This window comes from Phalacrocorax carbo, chromosome 4 (assembly GCF_963921805.1).
Source record: "Phalacrocorax carbo chromosome 4, bPhaCar2.1, whole genome shotgun sequence".
Lineage (NCBI taxonomy): Eukaryota > Metazoa > Chordata > Aves > Suliformes > Phalacrocoracidae > Phalacrocorax > Phalacrocorax carbo.
In genome coordinates, this window is record NC_087516.1 from 81,638,232 (window position 1) to 81,665,098 (window position 26,867).

Here is a 26,867-nt window from a genome sequence, read left to right on the forward strand (position 1 = left end):
ACAGACAGGAAAAGAAACGAGCCCTAGATGCAGAGAGGTTCAGGTTTTTCTGATAAACACTATTATTAGCCGAGTCTCTCCGTCTCATCGTGAGGAAAAGCACCTTGCGACATGCAGCTTATCGGTTTTTTATAAGATTACAGAAGGGTAGTCACGTACCCTCCCTTTCTCACCCTTCAGTGTTCAAAGGCGACACAAACCCCGACAGAACCTGGTGGAAACTGTTCAAGCCTTAACTGTCTCTGCCAAGCGTCAGCCAAAAACTCACTTTAAGATTAAAAACAATCTTAGAAGGAGATTATAAGGCTCTAGGTCCAGGCACAGCTCTAAGTTCTCCCATGACCAGTCTTTACACTGACACCGACCACAGGTTTGCTTTTCCCCAGAAAACGAGAGCAGGGACAAAAACCCAAGCAGATGAGGCAGGCACAAGCATTGCACGGTCAGAAAAGGGACAAAAATAACGCCTTTAAAGAACTCCTCCATCCTAAGAAAAACAATTTGAGTCTTTAAAAGTTATTCAGAGACGATAAAGTTCGCTGGTTTGGCTACGTTTGAGGATGACGGACTTCAGGAGTCCCGTTTCTTGGAGTAAACCTGAAAATAGGCATGAAAATAGAGAAATGCTCGGTACTTCGGTACTTCAGGGTGTTGTAAACAGCACTGATGGCAAAGCAGACCAAGTGATATGACTCTCTCTTTTTTTCCCTCCCCCCTTGCAGTTGTACGGTGTGTTTAGCTTGCAAAAACTCTCACCTTTGGAGCAGTGAAGGTTAAAACGATCCTGGTACTTGGTCTTGAGCTCTTTGTTAAACAGTTCCTACAATTTAGGCGTTTACTGGGTTTGCAGTTGTATCTGTCTTTGTTCCAAAGCAAAAAAAAAAAAAAACCAACCCAACAACAACGAAAAAAAAACCCTGACAGTGGCTTTCTTTACAAGAGACATGTTACATGCTTTGGCTTTGTTTTCCATTTTTAATTATCGCGCCGTGTGTTTGCTTTCCCAGCAATTAAAGTGTTTGTGTGCACCAGGTTAGCTAAATATGCTCATTCATAAACTCACCGGCTGGACCGGAGCAACGGCGACGGGAGCCCGGGCTCCCCCTCCCGCCCCGTTTAACGGTGGTTATTTTGGGAGGTTGGGGTTGTTTTAAGTTGGATTCCTTTCTTGTGCGTTGTCTTTGCAACCGCAAGGTCCTGTCCCTCAAAAGATGGAAGTGCACGTGGAGAGGGGGGAAGCTGCGATGTCACTCCCGGGCATGCCTACGCTAAAATTTTAAGGGGGTTTACGTCTCGTTTTATAGAAACGGCAGCTTCACTTTAAATCAAGAGCACGTCGGGCTCTCGGATGGGGAAATTGCTGCTTGCAGAGGCCGGAGCACCGTCACCCGGGCGGCCCTGGGAGGCTGCCTTCCCCACCAGCCCTGACACGGGATGGGGTGGGTCTCCCAGGCAAAAACCTCTGCGAAGTTTGACACCAGCCCTAGGCACCGTGCTCGCAAGAGCAGCAGCCTCCAACTGAGACCCGAGCACAAAAACTAACGTGCTTATTCCATGTTTCCCATGAGCATAAATAGCACAGACACCTTCTCTCCAGCTCTCTCCTTTGCTTTTACAAAAGGATCCTTTTTTCTCTCCCTCTGAAAGAACTCGTGTTTTGGAGAAAGCACCACACCACGCTGCAGTTCACCCCGTAATTATACTTTGCAATGAAAAACTCACCGAGAAAGCGAATTCCCACTGAGCTGGGGACGGTGGGGAGCCAGGCAGGGGGAAGAGCTGCTCCCCTGCACAGACCCGGCCCGGACAAAATAACAACCATGACTGAGCCAAGCAGCCCTGCCTTTCTTTAACCTTAGAGCAGCTCGGGAAAAGGAGGTCTCCAAAACTCTGAACAATTAGCTTTTTTTCTTCCCTTTTTTTCTCTTTTTTAATTTAAACACACACCCCACACTGTGGAGATGGGGTACTGCTCACACAAGATGGACAGGGCTAAATATCTGCTTGTTTCCTCCCACCTGTGTACTTTTATTTCCTTCTGTAGGCAATAAACAGCCCTTTTGTAACCACTCTTGTCCCCTGCTGTGGTTCCTGAGAAGCACAGGGTGGGAGGGATGGGGACATGGGGACCGGGCAGGGGGTTTCACAGCTTGCCACTGACCTGAGACGCGCTTCTGGCATCCAGGGTGGTGGGGTGGGTGAGGCAAATCTGATTCCTACCCTTTTGGGGAGATCCCCAGACCTCAGGCACACACTACCAGCATGGTCAAGGCAGATTTTTAAACGGTGATAATTTTGCACAGGGTTGAAAGTCACACCTGCGTCGCCTTGGTCCGTGCGGCCAAGGGACGTGTCCCTGTGCCGTGCCTGGGTCCCCGCGGGACGTGTGTGTCCGTCCTGGAAAAACGGGGTGTCCACAGAGAGAGCCTCACCCAGACACTGAGAAATTGCCCAGTATCTCCCATTTCTCCTATGCTTGCGCAACTGGGAGCCAGCACTGTGGGGCTGCACAGGCCAAACCCCAGCCAACTCCTGCCAGCGTCCCACAGCACAACCCGCTCCTCCCAGGAGCTGTCAGAAAAAGGCACGAAAACTTAGGGCAGAGGAAAAGAGGTGCGTGAGGAAGTGCCCTGCGGCAAAGGCACCAAGGGCTTCATGGTACCAAGGTCCGGTTTAACTCCCCCACCCCCAAAATCCCACTTTTTACACAAATCTGCGCAGAAAGAGCTGCCGCAGCCGAGGGGAGAAGCACATTCATCCTTTTATTGATGGTGCCCAGGACGGGCTGCCATCGCACGCGGGAACAGCGCAGGCACCCGAAATGGAGGACGACGCTGGGTGCCCGAGGGGAAAGCCTTTTTTTTTTTGGAGGTGGTGGGGGGGAGCAGGGCAAGCGCCGGCATTGTGCCGCAAAACCTGGCATATCTTCGCGTGGAGGGTTCACATCACCTGCTGTCCCCGCGGAGGAATAAATAACCGCAGCCGGTTATTTATTATTGTATCTGGACAGAGGGAGAGACAAGGTGGGGGATATGCACGGGTGCTGGCGCCACCGGTCCGCTCCCCCAGCCCACCGCTCCGCTTGCCGCCGCAACCGCAGCGCCGCTTCTTTTTTGGGGACGTTCCTGCAGATTTAGGGGGAGGAAAGAAACGAAAACAAGGCAGTCAAGGAGGAGGGGATCGTCCCGCCAGCATGTTTGATATGCTGCTTGTTTTTCGGTCGCTGAGAGTTGCCTACCTCTGTGTCAGCTTGTAGATGAGCAGCTGGATCCAGGGCGCCTCGGGGGCCACACACACCTTCTTGTTTTTCTTCAGGGTGAGGCTGCAAGGCAATGAGACCCTCTCAGCCCCGCGCATGACCCTTCCCCAAAGTTCTTGTAACCCCTCTCGCTCCCCGGCACGGTTACGAGTACGCCCCTGCCACCCTTGCTGGGAGTTAGAGGGTATTTTCTGCGCCTCAACCAAAAAAAATAGGGGGTAACCCCAATTAAAGCAGGCAGCGGCATCCCATGCGATAGCCTGTGCCTTGCAAGAGCCATCACAAGATCTGGGGGCTTCAGAGAAGGTACAAGCACCCACATATTGTTCACTGGAACCCGAACAAGCAATTGATTTGCAGGCTTTCCACTTACACGATCTCCTTCCTCCTGCAGTGAATACCCGGTGGTGTAACATCAATGGCAAGGATCAGCCCCAGGTTGATGACGTGGGCAGTCGACTTGATGCACTTGCACCTCATGTTGGTCAGCAGGCTCTCCAGCGACAGACCTGCGCCCGAGAGCCGCCCGCACCCAGGTCTCGGCCCCCCGCAGCAGAGGCAGAAGGGGACAACCCCCCCCTCCCACTGCCATCCCCGTGCCACCGTCCCATCCCCTCCCCAGCGCCCGCGAGGCTGTTTGCAGGGACAGGCTTACATTAATGGGGTTTGCAGCGGCGAGAGCAGCAAGACTGATGCAAGGCTACTCCCTCCCGGCACAGTCTCAAAGCTTTCTTTTCATGCGTACAGAGGGGATTTAGCTTCAGGGTTTGAAAACTTAACGAACATTTTATGAACTAAACCCGTAGCCCGCCCACCAAGAGCTCAAGTTTCACAGGGGTCTTGAAGAGAAGCAGCTTAAACCCACCAAGCAAATCCACCCACCCCAGTTCCAGGCATCTCCCTCCAGCTTAGCCACCAGATTTAAAAGATAAACTCAAGCTCAAAGATAGGCAAGAGACTAATTTGAACGCTTAGAGGACCCCGCACTCAGTCCCATCCAGGGCACCCATTGCCTCCGCCTAGGGATTTAGAAGGGGAGACGGACAAACACCCCGAGGTCACTCACCGCCCCCCGGCACCAGGTTGCTCAGGAGCAGGGCCAGGGCCAGCACCACCGGCAGCAGCCGCATCCTCACTGCCCACCCCGAGCCGCCGTGGGGGCTGCTTCATAACCAGCCCCGCTGGGGATTTTGCAAGCTGGGAAACGCCCTGGGGAGGGAAAAAAGCTGCCCCGCGCTTCGACTTCCCTGCCGTCGCTTCCCCCCGTCGCACGTGGCCCACGCTGCCTCCCCACCGAAAAAGGCAGAAACCACCGTGGCCACCTCCTAACACCTCCTGTTGTCCCATGTTTCTTGGTGAAGAAACACCGGTGACCCCCGCTCTGCCCCCCACCGCAGGGGGACTTGCTCCCCTGAGCACCCCCAAACCCCGGCATGCCGCAGGAAGGGATACAAGTGATGCTGACCGAGCGCTGCCACCTTTATTGGACGTGTTAAGATTGTGCCCAAAGGGGACACCCAGTACATGAACAGGGGGTGGGAGGACAGGGAAGTGGGGACTGGCATTTTCAAGGGCTTAAACACATAAAATGCAGAGGAAAAAGAGACTGAGGGTATCACGAAGCCTCATGCTCCTCTCCACAGCAGGGCAAGGCGACAGCGGGATGGGGGGGAATCTGTTTCATGCCCTGCACATCTGGCCGTCCCGCCGGTGGCAGCTTCCTCAGTGGGGAGCCTCTTTCTTCCTCCTGCCAAAAGCAGAAGGGGGGAGAAATGTGTGAAGACCAGTCCCCACGGGATGTCCCTGGTCCTGCCGGGAGTGCCTTTTGCTTGGGGTGGAGGAGGGCTTACAGTTTAGGGAGGTCCTGCAGGAGTTTCTTCACCCAAGGGGTGTCAGGATCCACACAGACCCTCTCCTGACCTCTCAGCTTAATCCTAGAAAACACACGAGGTTTCAGCACTGTTGCTTCCCCCTCCTCCAGTGGGGGGGGCTCGGGCAGCTGAGACCCCCCCCACACTTCTCATAAAGAAAAAGAACGTGAAACTGAAATATTTTAGGGAGAACAGGGTGGGAGCAGAGGGTTCGTACCCGCCCCGGGAACCACTTACACCACCTCAAGTCGCCGGCAGCTGCTCCCAACCGGCCGGACCTCAATGCTGCTGTATTTCCATGGGGGGATGAAGGCCCTGGTGGTCTTGGCACAGCGGCAGCTCAGGTTGCCGTTGGCTTCCAGGATTGCTGAAGGGATACACAGCCGCAGCTCACACATTGCCCAAAAACCCACCGTCATCCCCAACGCATCTCCTCCCCGCACCCCACCAGGATCACGACACCCGCTTGCAAAAAAGCCTCGGCAGTATTTAAGCCCTGGATATGGCAACGGGATGCCACCTCCTACAGCCTCACCCCCCCGCCCCAGCATCCTGCAGCACGGGACACGGGGAGCCTCACCTGCATCCCCGGTGCGGTGGGTCACTAGCAGCACCCCCAGCAGCAAGGCAACCCGTGCAGCCATGCCGGCCCCATCCCTGGCCCCAGCAGCATCCCCTATTTGAGCCAGAAAATAGGAGAAGTGAGGCGGTGCAGGCGGGAGGCCCCAGGGTCAGGGTGGTTTTCTCCCGTCTCCGTTCCCTGCTGACGGCGCTCGCTGAGCTTGCAATGCTGCCGATAAAGAGCGGCTTGGGGCTCGGTGGGGGCCTGGGCTTCCCGAAACCGGCTCCGTTTTCCCCTTCCTATGAAGCCGGGTCTTGTAAAGATAGCAGTTGTCTCCCCCTGTGCTTGTTCTTAGCCCGTGCAACTGCACAAGTCTGGAGGTTTTTGGGTGCTTTTCTTTTTTTTGCATTATCAGCTATGACCCATTTCTCCTACAACCCCATTTCCCCCCTGCAAGGTACACCCCAGCCTGAGCTTTGGTGGCATTTACTTTTGCTCTTCCCCCCCTCTGGCCAATTGTCCCAAAACTCCGCCAAGCGACCTCGCACCCACCCCCTATATTTCCATATTAGCCTTTACTGCTTTCAAAAAGCCTTACAGCTGCCTGCAAACCCCAGCCCCATCACGAACGCCAGCGCTTGGATGTGGGGGGTGCATTGGCTGTAGCACCCAGCTCCCTGCCGGCAACATCGTGCTCTCAAATCAGCACCGAGGGAGACAACTGGTTCAGCTGGGAAGGAAACCTTTGCTTCCCGCTGGCTGTGCCAGGGTTGCCGGACCCTGGCTGGCAGTACAGGGCTGGGACACCCATCCCAGCTACCATCACTGCCTCGGACAAACCTTTCCCTGTCTCATTCCTCTGCATAAAAGGGGTTTTCATCATGCCTGGGCACGCTGCCCTCGTTCCCCTACCTATGGTAGAAATACCTCACCTGACGTATATTCAAATGCGCATTATAATCCCTGCGGTATATCTGTGAGAGAGCATCAAGAGAAGCGCGCCGGATGCAAATGACAGTAAATTCGGCTCCAGGAAGGCTACGACAGTGGGGTTTATCAAAGCTCTGCTGAGTTTCTTCGAAGCTAGGAGATCCAGGGAAAATACAACAGAAGAAAAAGCCCTGAATTTTATTTGACTTGAGCTCTCAGGACAGGACATGCCACACTGTGTAATAAAAAACCCAGACACACACTCTGTCGATGAGTGCTTCGCACAGAAAGAGTTGCAAAGTCACCCCCCTACAGAGACGGGAACAGCCCCTGGCAGAAAGGCTTCACAGTCTACAGGCAAGTAAATAAATGAAGAGTTCACGTTGCTGCTGATCCAGGGACTGACTGCAGAGGGGAAATATCCCCCACGAACCTGCCGCGGGGCTGGGGTCAGCAGTGAGCCACCCTCCCTGCAGCGGCCACCGCCGGGGCCCGACATGGGGCTTTTGGGAAAGGGGGAAGCGAGGGCAAAGTGAGGAGCAGCCAGGTTTGCACGCCTGTGCATCATCTGCCAGCCTGTCTTGGGGCTCCGAGTGCCAACTTCCTTAGCAGGAAACTTATTTTTTCTTCCTGCAAAAAGCAGAAGGAGGAGGAACATGTGAACACAGAGAAAAGCGGCTCCTGGGGGAGGAAGCTCCTGCCCCAACTGAAGGAAGTCACCACCATTTCCTCAGGGCAGGTGTCACCCACGGGGACGTCTCCCGGCCACCCCTCTGCTGTGCCACAAACATGTGCATGACGAAGGAGGGTGGCTTTCCCAGCCGAGCATCGACGCACTATTACACTCACAATGAGCAAACCCAGCTCCTGCCATTTCCCTCCCCCAAAATACCTTTTTGTTTGCCCAAATGCTTTCAGAGGCACGGCGCGGTGTGCAAGCTGGGAAAAGCACGACCCATGGATGGCAGCAGCGGCATGCTGAACGACCCAACGCTGCTTTGCACAGTAAGGTCTCACCCCTCATCGCCTTGGGAGCGGGTCCCTTGTCCCCTGGCAGCCCCCCGACAGCCCTCAGTCCTGTGAGCGCCCCCCAGGACCCCAAAGGTGATGGGGTGCTGTCCAGAACCACCTGAGCCAAAAGGGTTTTCATCAAAGCAACTTACGTGCTAGCAATACGCTTCAGCAGTTTCTTTACCCAAGGGGCCTCAGGATTCACGCACACCTTCCCCGAGGTTTTTAATTTAATTCTGAAAAGCAAGGAGTTTGTGAGCATTACCCTGCCCTCCAAAGGCAAGGACACGAGCACCTGGAGCTGATCCACGAGACTCAGCTTTCATTTACAGCGCCAGCAGACTGCAGAAAGCTGCTTGAGACAGAGGGAAGCCCCGGGATGGCCAGGAAAAAGCAAGCTACAACATGTTCCTGTGCAGATCAGAGACTGTGCTTGAAGCCCAGAGGTGACTGTTTAAAGGCAATTTTCTCTGTAGATTTACAAATGTGTCAACACCAAGCAGTTAAAGAAATCTCGCACTTCTGCTTAACGCGCCGCTTTACTCAGGACAGGGCTGACGAGAAAAGTGCTTGACCCAAGATGCTGCTCTCAGGAGCGTTGCACATTGGTAGCAGAAAAATTGATTATGGCTCATCCTGCCTTACTGTCTGAGGCTGTGCTGCCGCCAAACTGCAACCCTCCCCGCCACCGGCACGCTCCCCACTAAGCACCAGCATGAGGAAATGGTGCTTTCCCCTGCTGGAAAGGCTCGTTTAGGTCCTGAAGAGCTCTGGCAGGTCAGCTCAGCTCTGATGTTTCTCAGCCCCAAAGCGTGAGCGAGCTGGCTGGCATTTGTGAAAGGCTTTAGTTTGCAGAACGGGAGCAGAGAAGCGGGGTGGGTGCAGAAAAGGTGCGGTGCTGCTCTGCAGGAGCCAGAGGAGAAAGCAGCTCTCTCCACCACGAGCCGCCCGCAGCACTTACATGATCTCTGTACGTCTGCAGGTGCTTCCCACAGGTCTTATCTCAATGCTTTCGTATCTCTTCGGACTGATGTAGTCCGAAGCTGTTTTTACACACCTACAGTTCAGGTTTCCGTTCACCTCCAGGATGGCTGAGAAAGAGAAGGCAGCAACTCATGAACAACATTATTTAGAGACGCAGCAACTCCAAATCTCTGAGAGCCAAAGAAATTGTCCTTTTCCATGCTTTCACTGACAACACTTTAGGGGACCATAGTGAGAAACTGTTATCTATGCCTCTACCTTGGTGTCATGCTCTCACACAGCTCCTGAAAGCGAAACCGGGTCCTAGCAAAGGAGGACTGTCATGCTCTTTCCTTGGCTACGAGAAAAACCCTGGGCTAAACAGCCAGGAGGAATCCCCGTCTCCTCCGGTCCCTTTCGGCACAGGATGCAGGTGATGCCCACCCGCCAAGAGGACCACGGCAGGCTGGGAGCTGGCAGCCGTGGATATCTCTGCAAAGACACCAGAAGCTCACCTGTGTGGGCTGAGTGGGACATCAGCAAGAGCAGCAGCAGCAGCCACGGGAGCACGGGGGCTCCTGTCCCCACCCCAGCCGGCGCTCGCATCCTCGCAGCAGGCTCAGCCCCAGAGACGGTCTGAGGAATCAGGTGAAGAAACACCCGTATTTATTTGGGAGGGTCACGCTCTGCCACCAGCGGCAAGATTCAAACTTCAGCAGTCACATCTGACCAGCGGACCGTGAGGAGAGGTGACGTAATTTCTCGAATGCTCCCCGCAGCCGCTCAGAAGCCGAATTTACAATATTATTGATTAAAACCAGCCACTGGGACAAAATGCATGTTTGGGTTCCCCACGCAATCTTCCGCACGCCCTGTTTCTGATTAGCTAGGTCTGTACAAACATCACACTTTGCTCCCTTTAGCATTTACCCCTCGACCACAAAAAGAGCCCAGAATAAAAATGGAGCACAAACCCCGGGTAAGCGGGGGTTTTTTTAATGCACTCAGATATGTAAATATTTCTTTCTTCAGGCTATAATTCCCCCACGCTATTTTTGCTATCTCTTACATCAGCAAAAATGCCTAGCGCTGTACTGTGGAAAAATAATAAAGAATTCTGCTATACATTTCCACTCAGAGCCTTCAAATCTAGCGCTTTGCTCTACGATTAAAACACGCAGGAAATGCAAGAGATGACTGGTACGGTAGCACCAGCAAAAAGCAACCTGTTCCTACATCTCAGCACATTTGTGACTAAGTGCTGACGTGCACATTTATCGGCAACGCCTTTCTCGGTACCAGCGGCCTGGGAGCGAAACACAGATGGATGCCAGGGAACGGCAGGAGGAAAAGCAACGGGGTCAGGGTGGACTCGAGGTTTTGTGAGGGTGAGACCTGAGCCCTCCCCTTGCGGTGTTGGGACTGGAGGGAGAGGGGCTGCAGCCCCGCTCTTTCCCTTGGGAACACCTCTCCAGGTTACGTGCCGAGTTACCCCTCGATGACATCAGGATCAAATCCGATTTGGGTGCTCAAGGAGCTACAGGGCGGCACCAGAGGTAGCTGCAGGGGTCTTCATATGTGGCCCCGTTTAGTAGCCCATCACAGCACTTAAGACCTGAAGTAGTTTGGGCTTAGTTAGAGGTGTCCTGCTTGCCTACCGTTTTGGGAACAGCAGCTTTTATTGCATTACCAGCTGGGAGGTGCAGTGTGCTATGCAGTCAGCAAGGCAGTTCTCCATCATTCTAGGCAGGGATAATGAAGTGGTAGTTGGCAAACTGTTGATGCCCAAGTAGACACGTATGTGGCAGTGAGAAACTGTGGGAGCGTATACAAAGGGAGGTCAGACCATGCACACCCTTACAATGCCATAGAGCCACGTGTCTACAAGGCTTTAGTCTGGCAACGCGGAGTCCTCCAGGCCTCACACACAAGGCAATACACCTGCCCGTTTCGGGGGACCATCAGCTGGCGCTTGCTTCTCCACACATTTCACAGCATCTTTTGGGTTCCTCTCAAAATGAGCCACTGAAGGACTAAAGCGATGCATTTTGGCACGCAAGGGGTCAGTCCTGTAGCGCCAAAACCTTCAGCTCTCACACAGGATATTCAAGGGCCACCACTGCAAAGCGATGGCCGCGGCAGCACCCCAGCCTCTCGGGTTTTGGTGGGACGGGGGCTGCCCTGATTAAAGCAAAGTCACCAGCCAGGAAGCAAAAGGGGAAGGGAACATGCGGCCACAATAGCGAGGCGAGGAGGAAGGAAGAGGGCAAAAGAAAAATGATGTGGTTGTGTGATAATGTTGTAATTTGGAGCTTTCAAATCACATCAGCATTTTATATAGTAACAAAATGGTAAACTAAAAAAAAAAAAAAAGTCTTCCACTCAAAGCATAAGCTACTCATCTTTCTCTTCAAAACTTGTTTTTTCTCTGAGATAGAGCCAGAAGTCTTGTAAAGATGTCATTCAAGAGATCAAGGTCAAAACCAGATGAGCGAGGAGTTTAACTCCCTGTACATCAGGGTCACAGAGAGGCCAGGGACAATTTCCATGAACTATTCCCAAAGTCCTGTGGAGGGAACGAGAGCCTTGCTGCTACGGCAGTGGAAAGGGAGATGGCTTTAACACCAGGTTTTGTTCAGTACTTTCAGAGTTTTCAACACCCTTGCAGAGAGTTATTAGAAGAAGCCCAACCTAGGGCTCATCCAAGTGGCTTTGCTGGGTCATGGCAGAGGTCTCTTCAAAGAAAAGTCTGCAGAACAGTAGGGGAATCAGTGATTTACTGGAAGACATGACTAGTCACCTACTCAAAGTGCTATGGAGGCAGCAAAAAAGTTCCAAAATCTTTCTGAAGTTCATGACTTCAGAATGATCCTTCCTTTATAGCTGGGGAAAACCAAGAGAAATGAAAGCAACTTTCCCCAGAGCTGCATGGCTGAGAGGATGCAGTCGGGGCACTCTGCCAGCACTCCACGCATGGCTCTTCCATGACCAAGAGAAATCAACACCGGTGCTGGCAGCGCTTAAGGAAACTGGTACGGGAAGAAGCTACCCCTGAGAGACATGCGATGGACAGACCAATATAAAACTCTCAAGCGAGATCACACCCCAGATTTGTGGCTACGGGGCAGGTGTCCATCTCCTGTCTACCCTGGAGAGAAGTGGGACCTACAAAAGCATGTGACAGCTGGATGGATTTAGAGAGGTGGCTTTACCACAGAGACGTCAGTTTTAGCCTGGGGCAGATGCTTGCCCTCAGACCTGTGCAAGATCCCAGGTGCTTTCACTGAGGTTGCCTCCTCCAGGGATGCACTGCTTCGTGCTGACAAGTTGCTTCGTGCCCATCCTCACATCACTTCTTCCATGACAGTCACGGTACTCTAATTCACTGTGTACCCAGGATGAAACCCACACGTCCCTCAGGGGGAGGACAGGAAGCCTCCTCTTCATCACGAGTACTGAGGAATTTGCCCCTCCTGCAGAGGTGGACCTGTCAGCAGCTCCCTCCAAGTAGGAGAATTCAAGGCTGCTGGGACAAAATAACGTGCTCACCCTGGGGCTGCGGGGAAGCAACAGCCACCATGGCACCCTTTGGCCAGGCAGCACTGCCCATCCCTGGCCCGGCCCAGGGGTGCTTCTGGAAAGACATCCCAAAGCGCAGGCTCAGCTCTGCGATTTCAGGCGGTGGGGTGGCATGGCACACAGCTATGAAGGTGAAGAGAGCATAACCAGTGGTTCCCTTTCAGATGCGCCCTCTTGATTCAAACCTAGATGCAGATTTTCATCGTGAAGCCCAGCTCTGACTCCATCTCAGAAGTGAGGCACTTGGGTTTCCCCCAGGACGCTGGGGTAGTTTGGTGAATCCCCGCCGCATCACCCCAGAAGACGTGCATTTGCCTAGCTGGTCCTCAAGCTGCTACAAGTTTCTGCTTTGGGTAGGAAAGGTGAAATAAAAGTAGATGCGGCGAGAAAGGAGAACTTGACAGATATACTGTAATCCCAGGGTTTCTGAATCGTCTTGATGGCAGTCATGGTGGTTTTGATATATGACTAAAGTGTATATTGATAAACATTGGGGTGTTTTCTCAGGAAGGAAAAGCTCGCAGTCATTGCAGGCATCTAATATTTGTGCATGCTGAGTGGTAATTCTGAAAACGAAGAAGGAGCATGAGGATCTAGCCTGTGACTATATTTGAGCTAACCACTTCCTAGATGCCAGTAATTCAGAATAGCAGCCCTCACATTAATCTGAGGACTCATCCAAGCCAGCGTCAACTGAAACACGTTAGAAATATCCTAACAGCTTCTGCATTTTCTGCAGCAGCTGTACCTTTGCAACCAAGAGCTTTATTTCATTGATTTTTTTATTTCTGTTTTTATTAGATTTTAAAAATTATTTTACACCCACTGTATCCTCCAGATATCCTTCCCATAGTACCTAAATCAGAGGCCTAAAAAATTGTGGTGCAAATACCTCCCAAAGGCCGTGACTGCGTGGCTTTGCTGCGCTTCTGCAACCATTAAATCACTTAAAAACATGATACTTAGTGGCATCAAGCCATAGAAAGCCTCAGGCTAATTCAGAGACATCAAAGATTTCCTTGAAGACACTGAAAAATAGGTGATGGGAAATGAGAGGGGAGGTAGGTCAGCCGTGTGCGGAAGGAAGAAGAGAGCTCATGCTTTTTGGTAGAGGGAAACTGGAGGTTTCACACTCCTGAGTCCCCTCTGAAAGATGAGGATTGAAGACGCTGTGACAGGTTTTCAAACACACGAGCCAGGGACAGAGCAAGAACTTGGTCTGTGACAACAAGGCAGCTTTGGACATGGGTAGACAAGGACCTGAGCTAGGTGGAGCAGGAGTAAAAAAACCAAAAAACTTCTTCCATGGTTGACCAGGAAGGACAGAAACCCAACCCTACATAAATGCTGTGGAGATGCTGGCTCTCCTGCCCTTTGGTGAGGACCTGCGAGCTCCACAAGTAAGCACGTAAGGATTTGTAAGAGGCTGCATCGGAGACGTGTGCAGCAAGCAAACCTCTCGGCCACACTGAAACCACTCGTTTTGTTTTGAGAGAAAGTGAAGTTTCAGCGCGCCCTTCCTTTCTCCACAAGTCACCCTGCGCTCCTTGCAGGAGAGACACAAACTGGGGTAGAGGTTTTTTTTTTTTTTAGGTTTGTTTTACATTACCCCAAAAAAAACCCCAGCTGCAGTGAATTGTCACCACTGTGGTTTGTGGTCCATCACCTGCTTCAAAGATAAAGACGCCTCATGTCAAAACCTGAGGGAGAGCTGCACCCACACCTATTTCAGCGCCAACCACTTCAACACTGTATGAAAAGCTGAGCAGAGGCACCCAGGACCCGAGCGCAGCGTTGGTTTCTCTGTTATCAGACAAAAACCTTTCTCGGCCGCTTCATGAGGTGTCCAGTTTCCAGCCAAAGGCTCCTTCCAGCCCAGCCGGGATGTTCTCCATCCCCTTGTGCCTCCTACGCCTCAAAAACATGTTCCCAACCAGCCTGTGTTCATTTATCCACATATGAAAAGAACTTCTTTCACTCTTTCTTCCCTGATAGCCCTTCTGGTTGAATTTTAAGAAGAATCATGCCTTATACAACTGGCCTTCCTTTCTTCCAAAAAAAATTACTAGCCCAAGTCTGCAAAAAACATAACACCGACGCCAGGCTACGGCCCAGTGGAAGGGAATGACTGACCAGGACACGTAGGTCTCCAAGGCCCTGCGCTGGTGGTTACCGGCTCAGATGCAACTCGGCAGAGTTTTATTTGTACGCGGATGCAAAACAGACGGTGCTTACGGGGGGCAGACGCCAGACACAGAATGTAATTTCAGCATGAGGGCACCAGAATTAGCCAAAGCCTAACGAAATCAGTCCAAAATTAGGTTGTTCAAACCACCTATCGAGCTCACTGTCACTGTCTTCGAGCGAAGGTGCACGGACTTAGTGGTGATGCGGCATGGGGACAGGATCTCATTTATAGCTAATTTTTGGAGATACCAGAGCGGTGTAATGACACCTCTGCTCCACGTATCCACAAGCAGGTGAAAAACCTACTGTGGGCGTCTTTAAAAGTGGGCCTCTAGTATTTGGTCTGCTTGAGGGCTAAAGAATAGAAATACAGTAAGAGGGAGCTTCAAAAGAGAATGAACAAGGAGAAAGGAGAAAGGCTCAGAGGAAGAACAAAAGCTCAAACAGGGTGAGAGAAATTAACGGAAATTTTCAAGAAACGTGAATTTGATACTCCTGCCCCCTCAGTCAGTCCCGAGCCATAGGAGCTCTGCAGAGCAGTGGCCGGGTGCTTTCAGCCAAAGGGAAAGCAATAGCACACATTCAGCAGCATGTCACAGCATGCCACCCAGCCCCGGCGCAGGGACAGTTTCTGGGACCTCCCGTCCACCCCAGAGATGCAAATGGCACCAAGCAAGGGCAGGAGAAAATCCCCGGACTGCTGCGCTAATTTGCACTTGCTGCTAGAAAAGCACGCTGGAGAAATGCCCCAGCACCCCCGCAATTCTTCACCTGAAGGTCTCCATTTGCTTCAAATACGAATTAATCCAAAATGAACCTAATGCGGAGCAGAGAAGCAGCGTCATTCCTCAAAGGCATGCTAGCAAAGCAGAAAGCTCCGTTACCGCCTGGCACGGAAGACGTGAAGCAGGAATGAAACCCAAGGGCTTTACCAGAAAGCAGTGCTGGCATCGGTGGCTCGGCCACGGGCCCCAGCTCCCCCTCCGCACATTTGCATGCGGGTGCAGGAACCGGTCTAGACGCTGCAGGTGCCACTGAGCGAGCGCCGTTAGCGATTTGCATAGGGGCTTCGCGCGATGGTGATGGCTTGACCCCCCCGGCACGGGAGCAAGTCGATGATGAGTTGAAACGAAGTCGAGCTGCGACAGCGAGGGAGCCAATAAATTGCAAGCCGGAGCGTTATAAACGAGACGCGCCTGTTGACATGGCCTCACCGCTCTCGCTGTATAGTTGGTGCAACTGCAACCCAATGTCCTCCACAGCTCCATCGGCTGGGAGGAAGGGCTATTTGCTTTTAGCACTTCATTCTTGGGCTAGTGAAGAAGCAGTCCAGGTCTAATTACAATGGCCAGACGAAAACATGCTCCTGGAAACTCCCCCAGCTAGATCTAGATGGCACTTCACAAGATGGGAAGTTTCCACCAGACTTGAAAGCAGCCCCCACAACCCCTGGAACAGAAAGAGGATTCTGCAACACCGGTGAGGATGCTCCAGCGCTTCAGGAGACTTACAGAACGGGTGCTCAAGGGAAGAAGCTAAATCAGAGCGGCAGGATTACATCGCGCCTTGACCCGCAGAGCCGATGACCCAGCCAAGTCCACAGTGCCGGTGGAAGGCTGGGTATTGAGCACATCACTGCAGCAGCTCAAGGTTTTAGCTGTCTTTAGCATCTGTGCCAGCAACTGCCCCACTAGCTGGGCGACTGGAAAAAGGAATTAGACCCAGAGGACCGCTAAGATATGGAAGGATTCACGCGAGCATTCACAGTTGTACTTTTCTGCGCATGACAAAGAGGAAAGGGGCCAAAAATGCCACAAAGGCCAGAAACACAACAAAGATACTGGTATGGCAGCACATTTGCCCTCTGTACCTGAGGGAGCAGTCTCCTGAAGGCACGTTTTAATTGCTTGATCTGAATTACATCCTATTTGGGCCACTTATTTAGTCACACACTTAGCAACAGTCCTTTCACCAATCTGCCAAGGAGCATTATGGCAAGATCTCCTCCCCTCCTCCTTAGAGTTTGACATCTCAATAAATGCAGCTGGAAGCTGGCAGGCTTGATTAAAGCGGGGTTCCCCACACACATATATTAGTGGTTTTCTTTTTAGTTGAGTCAGTAATAAAGCTGTCTCCACATTATTTGGCATGCAGAATAACCCATGACTATTATTTCTAACAGAGCTAAACATGGTCTTGACCCATTTTCTGTTGATTAGGCCAGAAGACAATAGCTTCAGAGAAGCAGCACCTCTTGCTTTCTAGCTTGACAGAAGCTTCTTCAACCGCAACAACCAACCTCCCCAGTGTCTAGTGGCACGCCTCTGCTTGATGTGTCCGTTAGTGACTCATTTCCCAACAAACGTCACCTCTTCCCATACTATCCGAGTTTGATTGTGACAGCATATATGACATCTGTCTCCACTGTGTTCCACCTATTCAAAGCGGAATTTACAGATCTTGTGCTCGCAGTAGCTTGACATTTCTCATCTGACCGAGTAACATGAAGCTTATCCACCTTGCTCGCAAAGTTCACGCACCACACACGAGGCCCAGTCCCCCACCTCAAAGCAGGGTCTCGCCTGATGAGGTTGAGTCTAATTAAGTAACCTGAAGGTGGCATAAGCTAGTTGAAAGGTTTGCGAACGCCCATTGCCACAGGACCCACTTTTCCAAGTGGGAATTGCACACTGAGACCACAGCTGGGCGCATTCCCAGCCTGGGATGAGCTACCTAGAGGACAGGAATCCAGCAAGGCAGGATGACCAGCTAAAAGGACCACAAGATGAGCCACAGTCCTGCTCGGAGTTCAAGAGATGCAGAGCTGCCGTGTGGACACTAGCCCTTCCAATGCACAGCTGCCTAGACCAAGATCTGCTGATACTGTTTAAGTGACACGGTCAAGGGAGAAGGACATGCCTAGCTACCTTTGAGAGCCTCGCTAGCCCCATGTGGCAGGCATTTCTGTCTGCCACATCGAGTGACAACATTCCAAGTCCTAAGCCTGCTGCCAGCAAGGCAAAATACCTGTAAGTGCAGTCTGGAGCACCAAAACATGCTACTTTTTGAAGAGCCACGCGGTGGGGCAGGAGAGGGAGCGATGGTCCCAGCTGCAGGCAGGCAACGGGTGAATGCATGCCATCCTGCCAGGGTCACTGTTGAGGGGTTGCTGTCGAAGGTCACGGGGGGTCTGTGAGGGTTGGGAAGAAGGGTGAGATACACGGGAAATAGTTGGGGGGATGGGGTTGTGTGTGGTGCGTGGGGGCGTCCCACCTCCTGAGACACCTCGGTCGCATCCACCCACGGCTGCTGGAGAGACCGCTGTGTGCCAGCCCCATCCACCCTCCACTCCCAGGTAGCAGGACACCACACTCAGCTGCTGCGGGACGATATTTCTGGCTGGTGTCCCAACCCCAGCGCAGCACACCACACTTGAGTATATCGTTTCTGCGGCAAGGCACTTCGTACCCTAACGTACCAAGAACGGACCCAAACTCAGCCATCAGACTCAGGCTTACACCCAGAGTCATTATTTTCATTAATGTCCACTTAATGTTTTGAGGCCTTTCCTCATCCTTTTTGCCAGGTGTCTCCCCACCTCTTCTCCTTGGGGAAGATGCTTTCCCCACATTTCACCTGCAAGCCACTATAGGAGTAGTTTTTTTATATTAAAAAAAGGCAATCCAAGAGCAACTGCTCTCTAGCAGCATGTAGAAGTGCACACAATAAGGAGGGGAAATCCAGGTCTCCACTGAGAAGGAACCACATTGCTGCAACATGAATGTCTTTTGGGGAGATGAGCAGCCCTCCCACCCCCTGGAAAGCCCCTTCTCAACCGTTTCTCTTGGACTCGGTACCCCTGAATCAGCGCTTGGGACATTAAGAGCCTTGCACATGCTGCTGAGCCAACACAGCTACCCGGAGGTGCTCTCAACAGAAGAGAAACACAAGCCCAACTTCTGCAAAGGACTTAAACCTCACCAGCTAAGAGAATTGATACTGAAAGGAGTTGTCTCACACCTAAAATAATCCAACATTGCTTCAGCATGAAAGAAAGGCTGGTCAAGCTCAGAAGTTACCCTCAAGGCTGGAAGGTCAGCAAGCTCTCACCTGGCAGGTAGCAACAGAGAAGCAGATGAAAGGGCAGCACATAGGGAGAGGAGGACTCGGCGGAGATACTGGAAAGTGAAACCAAGAAACATAAACCAATAGAAACCATGAAATGTGCTTTGATCTTTCCTCAGCTTTTATCTCGGGTGTTGCTTACAAAACACACCCTGAAAATTAATAAGGCCTAAAAAGTCACATCTGTCACAGGGCGCAGCCCCGGGTTTGATCCAGAACGACCCGAAGCTATTCGTGCATCTTGCCTCCCTTTGATACCCCACCTTCCCACAGCTCCGGTAACTGCCTCTCACAAGCACAGACTAGAGCATCTCCTGCCTTGAGGTTTTGTTGTGCGAGAAAGATTTTCCATCCCAAACCTGAAGTTTCCCACCCCTGCTAGTGATGCGCAAATGGAAAACAAGGGAAAAGCAGTTTTTACGCAACCACACCGATTTTTCAGGGTTAAACGCCAAGGAAGCTGATCTCGGGGGGGGAGGGGAGGGGAGGGGGAAGCTTCCTGCTTGATCTCAGCCTGCAGAAGTATTCCAGTTAATGGCTTCTCCCACAGTTCATTTCCCAGTGCTCCAGAAAGGATACGTTACTGCTCCCCTCCTCTTCCCATGCTCCTCTCAGCACAGTGATTTATTCTCTTAAGGTCAGAAAGGACCGTTACCGTCCTGTCCAGGCAGCCTGGACCAGCACGACACGTACAAAGCATTGATCGGTCTGAAGACCGGGCACCCAGACTCAATGCACGTATTGGGTTTTTTTTCCATATTCATTCCTGACTCAGCCTAGTCCGGTGGACCACACGCCCACTGGAGGCTGGCCCACGCCTGTTTGGTTTTGCCAGAGGGAACCAAGTTCATGCCCTTGAGAACTACCCCGTAGGATGGAGCACGGCACCATAAGCGGGGATGCTGGGCATGTTTGGTCCAAAAACACTCTCCCCACAACCCAAAAAAAACCCCCACTCACCCAACCCCAGCGATCCAAACTGAAATACTAATGTAAACGCACACCAAGATCGGTCCAGCCTAAATTGCCTTGACATAGCAAGTCCCAGACTGTTTCTTCATTCGGGAGCACGCTGCACCAGCAAAAAGGGAGAGAGGGGCACCCGTGGAGAGGGGGAGCACGTGTTTCCCCTGTCCCATGGATGCGATAGAGGAGATGGGGGGATGACCCACATTAGAAGGCTAAATAACGGCATGGGTACTGAAAGAAGCAATACAGCTATTTGCCATAACCCTGCAGGAGAATTCAGCTATCCCTCTTTACAACTGCCATGTTAATCCCACATTTGAAGACGACTGTATTTTTACAACAGGAAGGAAGAGGCGTTACTATTCAGAGTATTTAAAGCCCACTACATACAAAGGCCCAGATTAGCTTCTGGGGAAAGGCGAAGCGACCGGTTGTGAAATACCTGGCAGCAAGACCACGCACGCCCTGGCCGTATGGAGGAAAATCACACAGCTTGTGGTAACAGACCCACACCACTCATTTTGTCACTACGGCAGGGCAGCTCTACAGGCTGCTCAATGAAGAGCATTACGTAAGGCGTGCTGTGGGTTTTGTTAGGGTCGTTCCCACCTTAGAAATACACGCAAATAAAGGAGAACCTGATGTTTTATCATGCGGCTTTGCCTTAAACTTCTGCCAGGAACAATCCATCGTGAATCGAGATGTTTACTTTCAGTCAGCACAGGTGTCTGTGTGCAGGAGAAGATCGTGCCTTGCACAGCACCGGAAAGCCTAAGGCTATGAAGGGTCAGTGATCATCCCAACAGCTTAAAAATTATCTGAGAGTGATTTTTTAAAACCTACGTGGAAACACAGAGAATTTTGGGGGTATATAATCACTACAGCTGACTTAAAACCAATGCCTAACAGGAATACCTCCTAATTCCAAGCCCTACTGAATAAAGAAGGCGGCAGCCAGGCTGCGGAGTCAAAATATAGGAAGGAGCCAGAGAAACTGGTCAGACCTTCGATACCAGAGGGGGACCAGGCTGCACCGGACTGCAGCCAGAGTAAGAGACATGCCCTTCGGATGCGAACACTTCCCAGCAGCCACGCCAGCCCTTTCCAGGCCGAAACGCACGCATGGCTGGCACTGACACGATAATACATGTTTTCTGACAAGGCACGCATTTATGGCTGAGCACACATGGCGTTGCGAAATGGAGATGTTAACAGGGGCAACACAAAGTTAAAAGCTTACCTAGGGGTTTAGCTATAGAAAGCTGAAAGCGCACTCTCTGCTGAGCGCTGCAGGTGAAACCCTTCAGTTTTGTTACGTCCTTTACACAATTATAGCCCTGCTGCCTTCTTGACGGCTCAACAAGGCCTTTGGATAAGTTGTGTGTCTCCAATCTCAAAACTGTCCATTAAAAAAACAGTCAAAAGGCACGCTCATAAAGGCCTGAAAGCAAAGGCAAGCACTGAACATGACACAGTCTGAAATACCTCTTCTGATTAAACAAATATTTGCTTAGATTATTTTTCCATGGCCCAGAAGGGGGGGAAAAAAAAAAAAAGACATCTTGAAATGCCTTTTTCAAACAAGTGACCCTGCTATTCAGTCACTTGAACCTGTTTGGTTTTTGTCCAAAGGAAGCAGCAAGCCAGTACATCCGCAAACCACCTGCTGCAAGCCGGACTGGACAACAAAAACAGTTATTGGAAGGATGATGGGCTGAGCTGGGTGCAGGGTGGGAGCACCCAGGGCCAGCGGGTGCTGAGCCGCAGCCAGCGAGTGGGTGTGCGCACCCCGACACCTCCTGGTGCTTCGGGGCATAACGGAGACGCTGGCACAGAGGTTCCCAACCGGGGTCAAACCCTTTCTTGAAGCAAATAATATTAAATCGCACTGGCATCCTAATTGAGGGAACTTCAGTAAAAGTCTGACATAACTGATATCTGAGGGAAACACACTTTCGTCTGTTTCAATAAATATTTCATCTTTTTCATCCCTGCCAAATGCACTCCGTGGATCACGCACAAGATAAATGCCGACCCTCCCCGGCACCTGGATTTGTCAGAAGCCAGCCTCTTCCTTTCCTTAGTTTGCTGGTCCCCACTGGAGATGCACAGATGGCTTGGAAGAAAACTACAAACAAACCTGGATTCTTTAAAACATCAACACAAACACAGCCATTTTTCCTTTTTCTTTTTTTTTTTTTTTTTTTTAATATTTAGGGTCTCTTTTTCCTTTTTTGAACAACATAAGAAACAAAATTGCCCAAGGACTACAATATTTGTCCTTCGCATTAGAGAAAAAGCACAGATGAGGAGAACTGGGACATGATCCAAGCTGACCCTCCCCAGACTCATCTGATTATGGTCCTGCATTAAAGTGCATTTTCCCAATGAGATGAGGTCATCTGTTGCACGTTGTTCTGGCATCAGACGAATGGGACTGGTACTCAAATCAAGTTTGGCATTGTATTTCAGATCTGTATTTTAGATTTTTACTTAGGATTACTATTCGCTAGCAGGTTGCTTTGAATCAAGTTTTTATTTCCCTTCCCCGAGGACTGCTTGGTTGTCTTTATATGCTTTATTCCGATGAGCTGCTGCTTATACTCCGTTTTCACCTCTGAAGTTGTGGCTTTGGTTTTAAGTGACAAAATAAATCAAGAAAAGGTAACTCAGATATCAGCATTATGCCCTTTCTCCTTGATGTATATATACATGCACTGGGAGACAGCGAGGGGCCACTTCGACGCCTTAGGGATTTAAAGGTCCGAATTTCAGCTGACAAAATCAAACCTCCTGTTTGATGAACCGGCTACCGGACAGAGTGAAACGTCTTTTTGTGCTCACCCTAAACAACTAGCTCTCCCCAGAGCCTTCCCCTTCACTGATGGGGACTGCGGCACAGCAGAAAAGCATCCAAGCTGCAGTAACTGGACACGGTGAGCCGCAGCAGAGGGACATTAAGGCTAGAAAGAGTTTTTCTGCTCCCGGACAGGGGATTCTTTTCTGTGGTATTTGCTGAGGACAATTGGTTGGATGTCAGCCATCTCAGTGGCAGCAGTAGTGGGTATTTCACCTGGCAGTTTTGGCTGTGTCGAGGTGGTATAGAAGGGAGGCGCTTGGAAAGACATTTCCCCAGCATAACACATCCACCTTAGCATAACAGAACGAGGTACTTCCCTTCTGCCTCTGAGCGTGGGACTGGGCAGTGTGGGCAGCTTAAATGCCTAAATCATGTAGATACAGGATTTAGACTTGCCACTGCAGAAGCTCCGTTAAAAAAACAAAGCACCAGCTAGGTTCTCACTTTGCAGTGACAATACAGTACTCACATACAGCATGTCAGGAAAAGCACTTTTTCCTTTAGTTTCAGAGCCATATTTTTGCTGTTTTATTCCATGGCGCTGACCTTACGGCACAGCTGCTGTAGCTAAGCGGTTTGTGCAACACATGTACCAATATCCACTTTTTTCCCCCCTGCCCCTTCTTATAGGAAGATGTTTAAGCTGCTTTGAGATAGGGAGCCCGTTAGCTCATTGCAGGCAGTAGCAGATGCCTGGAGAGGAGCAGGTGTGCGGCCAAACACGCACCGAAACTTCCCCCCAGCCCTTTCCAGCACCTGCACGCGTGCCCATATTCAGCAGTTATGGGAAAAGCTGATGTAAAGCAGGGCTCAGGGCTCGGCACCGCTAGAGAGCGGCAGACACCAGCGCCGCAATGGCAGCTGAGCACGGAAACATGGAGTGGGAAGGGAGGCAAGTACAGCCAGGGATCTACCCAAGCGTTCCAGGTCATCGGCAGAAAACAACAGTCAAAGCTGACTGTGCAGGAAAAGTTTTAACATTTTTTCTAGGTGTTACGTGTGCCTGTTCTCATCACTGTGGGGTTTTTTTTCCCCCACTTAAGAAAGGCAATTTTTGGAACTATTTCTGAACCACCAGCTTTACTTTTTTTTTTCCCCTAGTTTGTAATTTCTGTTAGCGACTGCGCTGCAACGAAACTGGAGCTGGGCAGTGCCACAGCACTAGCCAGTGCCATCGGACCCGAGCACAGGTGGGTGCTGCACAAAGACCGGGGTGCCCCAAGGAATGGGCATGGGGATGGGATGCAGCTGAGCAGGACCAAGCGACCGGGTTTCAGGGTGGGAATGAACAGAGGAAACTCAGGCCTGGAGAAAGGAAAAGAAAAAAAGAAGAAGGGAAGAGATGAGGTAAAAGGAGGGCTTCCTCCTCTCATGTAACACACAGGTTAGGGCTCTCTCCTTAATTCCCAGGGCAGAGCAGTAGCAACCTGTGGAACTGGCTCATCTTGATGTTCCGCAGCAAAGCACAGTTTAGGGTAGGTTTTTGGGTGGGGAGAGGCACAGAGGCATGCTGGAAATCTAGAAATGCAGGTTAGACCCTACAGACCCTGCAGCAATGTAAAGGGACCTTTGTTTGAGGGAGGATCGAGGAAGACTGCTGCGTGGAACAGCGATCACCATGAAAGATGAGGAGGAGAAGGAGATGTAGAGAGAAAGCCTTCATTTCTCCTGCACTGCTGGGGGACTGGCTGAAGTCTACAGTGTGGGAAAGGAAAAGAGCCTGGAGCCAGCATATCGCCCTGGAGGGACAGAGCACTCCCAACAGGGCAAAGCGCACAGGACCATTTGTGGGTGGAAAGAGGAGGCTGGAGAGCAAAACACCAGAAAGGGAGTAATCACACAGCGCTGAGGCTGCCGCAGAGCCACCACAGGCAGTCGGAAAATACCTCCCACGCCTGGTCAGGGACAGCTTGCACTGTCCTGCGTGGGGGCAGAAGGAAAGGGACTCTCCTAGACAGCTCCACCATTATCAACACATCTCCAATACATTTAGAGGTGTCCCCCAGTTACAGAGAAAGGAAGCAAGCCCAGATGAGCAAACTCAAGATGCATGTTGCTGTGTAGGCAAAATACTTCTGTGCCTGAAAGCACAGAGGCAGGAGGGCACCGGGGTAACATGCAGGGCCAGAAGCTTTTGCGCTGCTCTTCAAAAGCTGGCGCCATCCTTCAGACAAACTGTTGCTCTGCATATTGAGCACAGCAGGCTTACAGATCACACGGCCGCCTGATCCTGTCTTACCAAAGGCATCCCTCCGAGCACAACCAGGTAGAGGCTGCCACACGTTAGCCTGACAAGCTGTTTATGTTGCACGCTGCCCTGCTCTGGGCTCTAAAGCCCAGGCTATCTTTCAGAAAGGCTGTAGGACCCTTCTTTGCAAATACACCAGGAAACCTTAGCGGGAACAACTGCTACAGCACATCTCCCTGACTTTGCAAGCAGCCTAAAATTATTTCTGAACTCTGAATTCAGAGGGGTTTTTTCTGAATTAACCAAACCACACGTTTCTTGTGTTTATGGCCTGAAAGAGTATTAACATAGCTACGCGTCCTAACTAAAGCCAGCATGGCTGAGGCATATATACTGTGAAGGACTCCCACTGCTGAACTATGCTGTGATACCTGACACAAAAAGCATGCCAGCATTAGAAGGACAGTCAGCTAGGAAAGTATCACTCCTGTTTTTCCAAGGCAAAGAGACACTTATTATATATCTAGAGTTTTGCTAGAAGCACAAAGAGGCAAGTTCTCGTGCAATGCCTTTTTAGTATGCATATACTGGCTATATTCCTAGCTAGAAAGCTTGTAGGTTAAGTACTCTTAAGCTGCGACATGGGCTTTACTGTTCAGCTGCACACCTGGAAACAGCTGGAACCCTTTAGTGTCACAGGGAGCCAGTGTGCCCTACACAGAAGTAGAGAAATACTACAAAGGCTGAGGCTTCCCGCCAGGAACAGCTGGAGAACCAGAGCACAGGCCACCTGCTTTGATCGCTTGAGGACGTGATCTCACTGCATTTGTGTTTAGGTGCCAGAAGAGCAGACGTTTCGGATCTCTGCTTTCTTGAATCCCATAGAAGCGCAATGGTGGGATCAAAGCTTAGGGGGCTCGAGGTGAACTCCTTTCCTAATTTCTCCTGGGTTTTTGCTTGCAAGGGACTTCTGCGTCCCATAAACACGCTTCCCCCAAGAGAATGTTGGATGTTTGTTTCCTGAAAAGTAACACCTAGCTAAGCCTGTGAACCTTATGAGAAACTACTAAGTTACTCCAAAGTCCTCCATTCCAACAGTTACCGAGACTTGCCCCTGTCAAGTGCAAGACACAGCTAAAGAACATGACACATCGTGATCTCTCCTCACTGTTGTACAGTATTTCTTGGTTTTGTGAGAGTCAGTACTTCTGGGTAAGGGATATAGGTGTCACTTGACCACATAAATTACACAGCTCAGCAGAAAAACAAAATCCCCCCAGAATATTGACGCACATGTATAGACCCAGTTCTTTTGGGACGGCCACAGGAGGGCCGTACAGGAGCCGCGGTAGCATTTTCCCTAGGGTCTGGGCAAACTGCCACCCAGGAAGCATTCAGTCCTGGGTACCGGTTGATATAACCAGCCTGTCTTACAGTTATTTGTCTGAGCCTCAGCTGAGCCTGGTTTTTCCTGTTTGTCGGTATAACTGGTTATCATGCGAGCTGGAGGGGAGCGATACTGGGAAAGCCACCGTAGGGCATTCGGCTGCTTCCTCGAGAGGGACACAGACTGGCAGGGAGGGTGGGTGAAACGCAATTCCACACAGAACATGTTCAAAAGCTGGAATTTTTAATACTTTGGAAATAACAGCCAACACAAACCAATAGTTAAACGATGCTTTAAGTCTACCGCACGGTAAGCCTTATCTGCTTTGACGCTCATCCAGCGTTTGTAGGCAACTGCAATGGACCCTCCCAACTGTTTAATTTGTCATGCTAAAGCAAATGATGTTTATCTGCCTAGAACTCAAAAGCATGGGACTGGGAGACCACGTAATGCAGTGGACAGCATCACAACATCATGATTCACAGCAGGTTTACATTGAGCCCTGCCTCACCCAAAGTGTTTTCTATGCTTGAGTTGAATCAGCCTGTGGAAGTGTTTAAAGGTCATGGTGCTAAATGCCATTGGAATAGTTTTTGCCACTCCAAGGATTCCTGCTTCTGTCAGCCCTAGGATTGTGCCTCCACCGCTTCAGGTGAGAACAAGGCTGCTGCATCCTGCCTCCACTGCCACTAGGTATCTTTGACATCCACGAGGTCACAGTCCCTAGGTGACTAGCCCAAGGTGAGCTAGCCCTGATTTGTCCCCATCACTGGCTCAGCATTGCTTTCTTGTCAGCCTCACCTGAGACATGCTCTCAGCCAGACAGCTACAAACCCACAGGCAGGAAGCCCTGCCAGCCTCCCTTCCTCTTCCTCTCCTTTAGACAGGGGCAAATCGAGGTGAAGGTGCAAGTCTAATTACAGATCTGTGTCACGTTCCCAAGCTGTCACCAGTTCCACCTCCTCACAGGTAAGGC

General features: G+C 51.1%; 3 protein-coding genes across 6 annotated transcripts in view; all 3 read right to left on the reverse strand.

Annotated features, from left to right (window-relative positions):
• Nucleotides 1–2,849: 2,849 nt before the first annotated feature.
• Nucleotides 2,850–4,640, reverse strand: LOC135313200 (C-X-C motif chemokine 2-like). Of its 2 annotated transcripts, none has more exons than XM_064450668.1 (4): nt 4,326–4,640; nt 3,633–3,768; nt 3,239–3,322; nt 2,850–3,125 (listed from the first exon to the last, which is right to left on the reverse strand). In XM_064450668.1, the coding sequence occupies exons 1-4, from the start codon at nt 4,387–4,389 to the stop codon at nt 2,987–2,989; spliced, it is 423 nt and encodes a 140-aa protein (XP_064306738.1). In that variant the 5' UTR covers nt 4,390–4,640; the 3' UTR covers nt 2,850–2,986. The 2 variants fall into 2 exon arrangements, with proteins under 2 accessions (XP_064306738.1, XP_064306739.1); XM_064450669.1 differs by lacking the exon at nt 4,326–4,640 and adding an exon at nt 3,915–4,216.
• Nucleotides 4,641–4,725: 85 nt separating this feature from the next.
• Nucleotides 4,726–26,867, reverse strand: part of LOC135313201 (alveolar macrophage chemotactic factor-like) — a 37,292-nt gene continuing 15,150 nt past the window's right edge. For all 3 annotated transcript variants that reach the window (XM_064450670.1, XM_064450672.1, XM_064450671.1), the window contains 4 exons: nt 5,711–5,806; nt 5,368–5,497; nt 5,110–5,193; nt 4,726–5,006 (listed from right to left, as the gene is read on the reverse strand). In XM_064450670.1, coding sequence (XP_064306740.1) covers nt 4,982–5,006; nt 5,110–5,193; nt 5,368–5,497; nt 5,711–5,806 — 335 coding nt within the window. In that variant the 3' untranslated portion in view covers nt 4,726–4,981. The remainder of the gene's footprint in view (nt 5,007–5,109; nt 5,194–5,367; nt 5,498–5,710; nt 5,807–26,867) is intronic.
• LOC104042798 (interleukin-8) lies at nt 6,799–9,680 on the reverse strand. The gene is made up of 4 exons (XM_009502300.2): nt 9,112–9,680; nt 8,595–8,724; nt 7,786–7,869; nt 6,799–7,252 (listed from the first exon to the last, which is right to left on the reverse strand). The coding sequence occupies exons 1-4, from the start codon at nt 9,200–9,202 to the stop codon at nt 7,240–7,242; spliced, it is 318 nt and encodes a 105-aa protein (XP_009500595.1). The 5' UTR covers nt 9,203–9,680; the 3' UTR covers nt 6,799–7,239.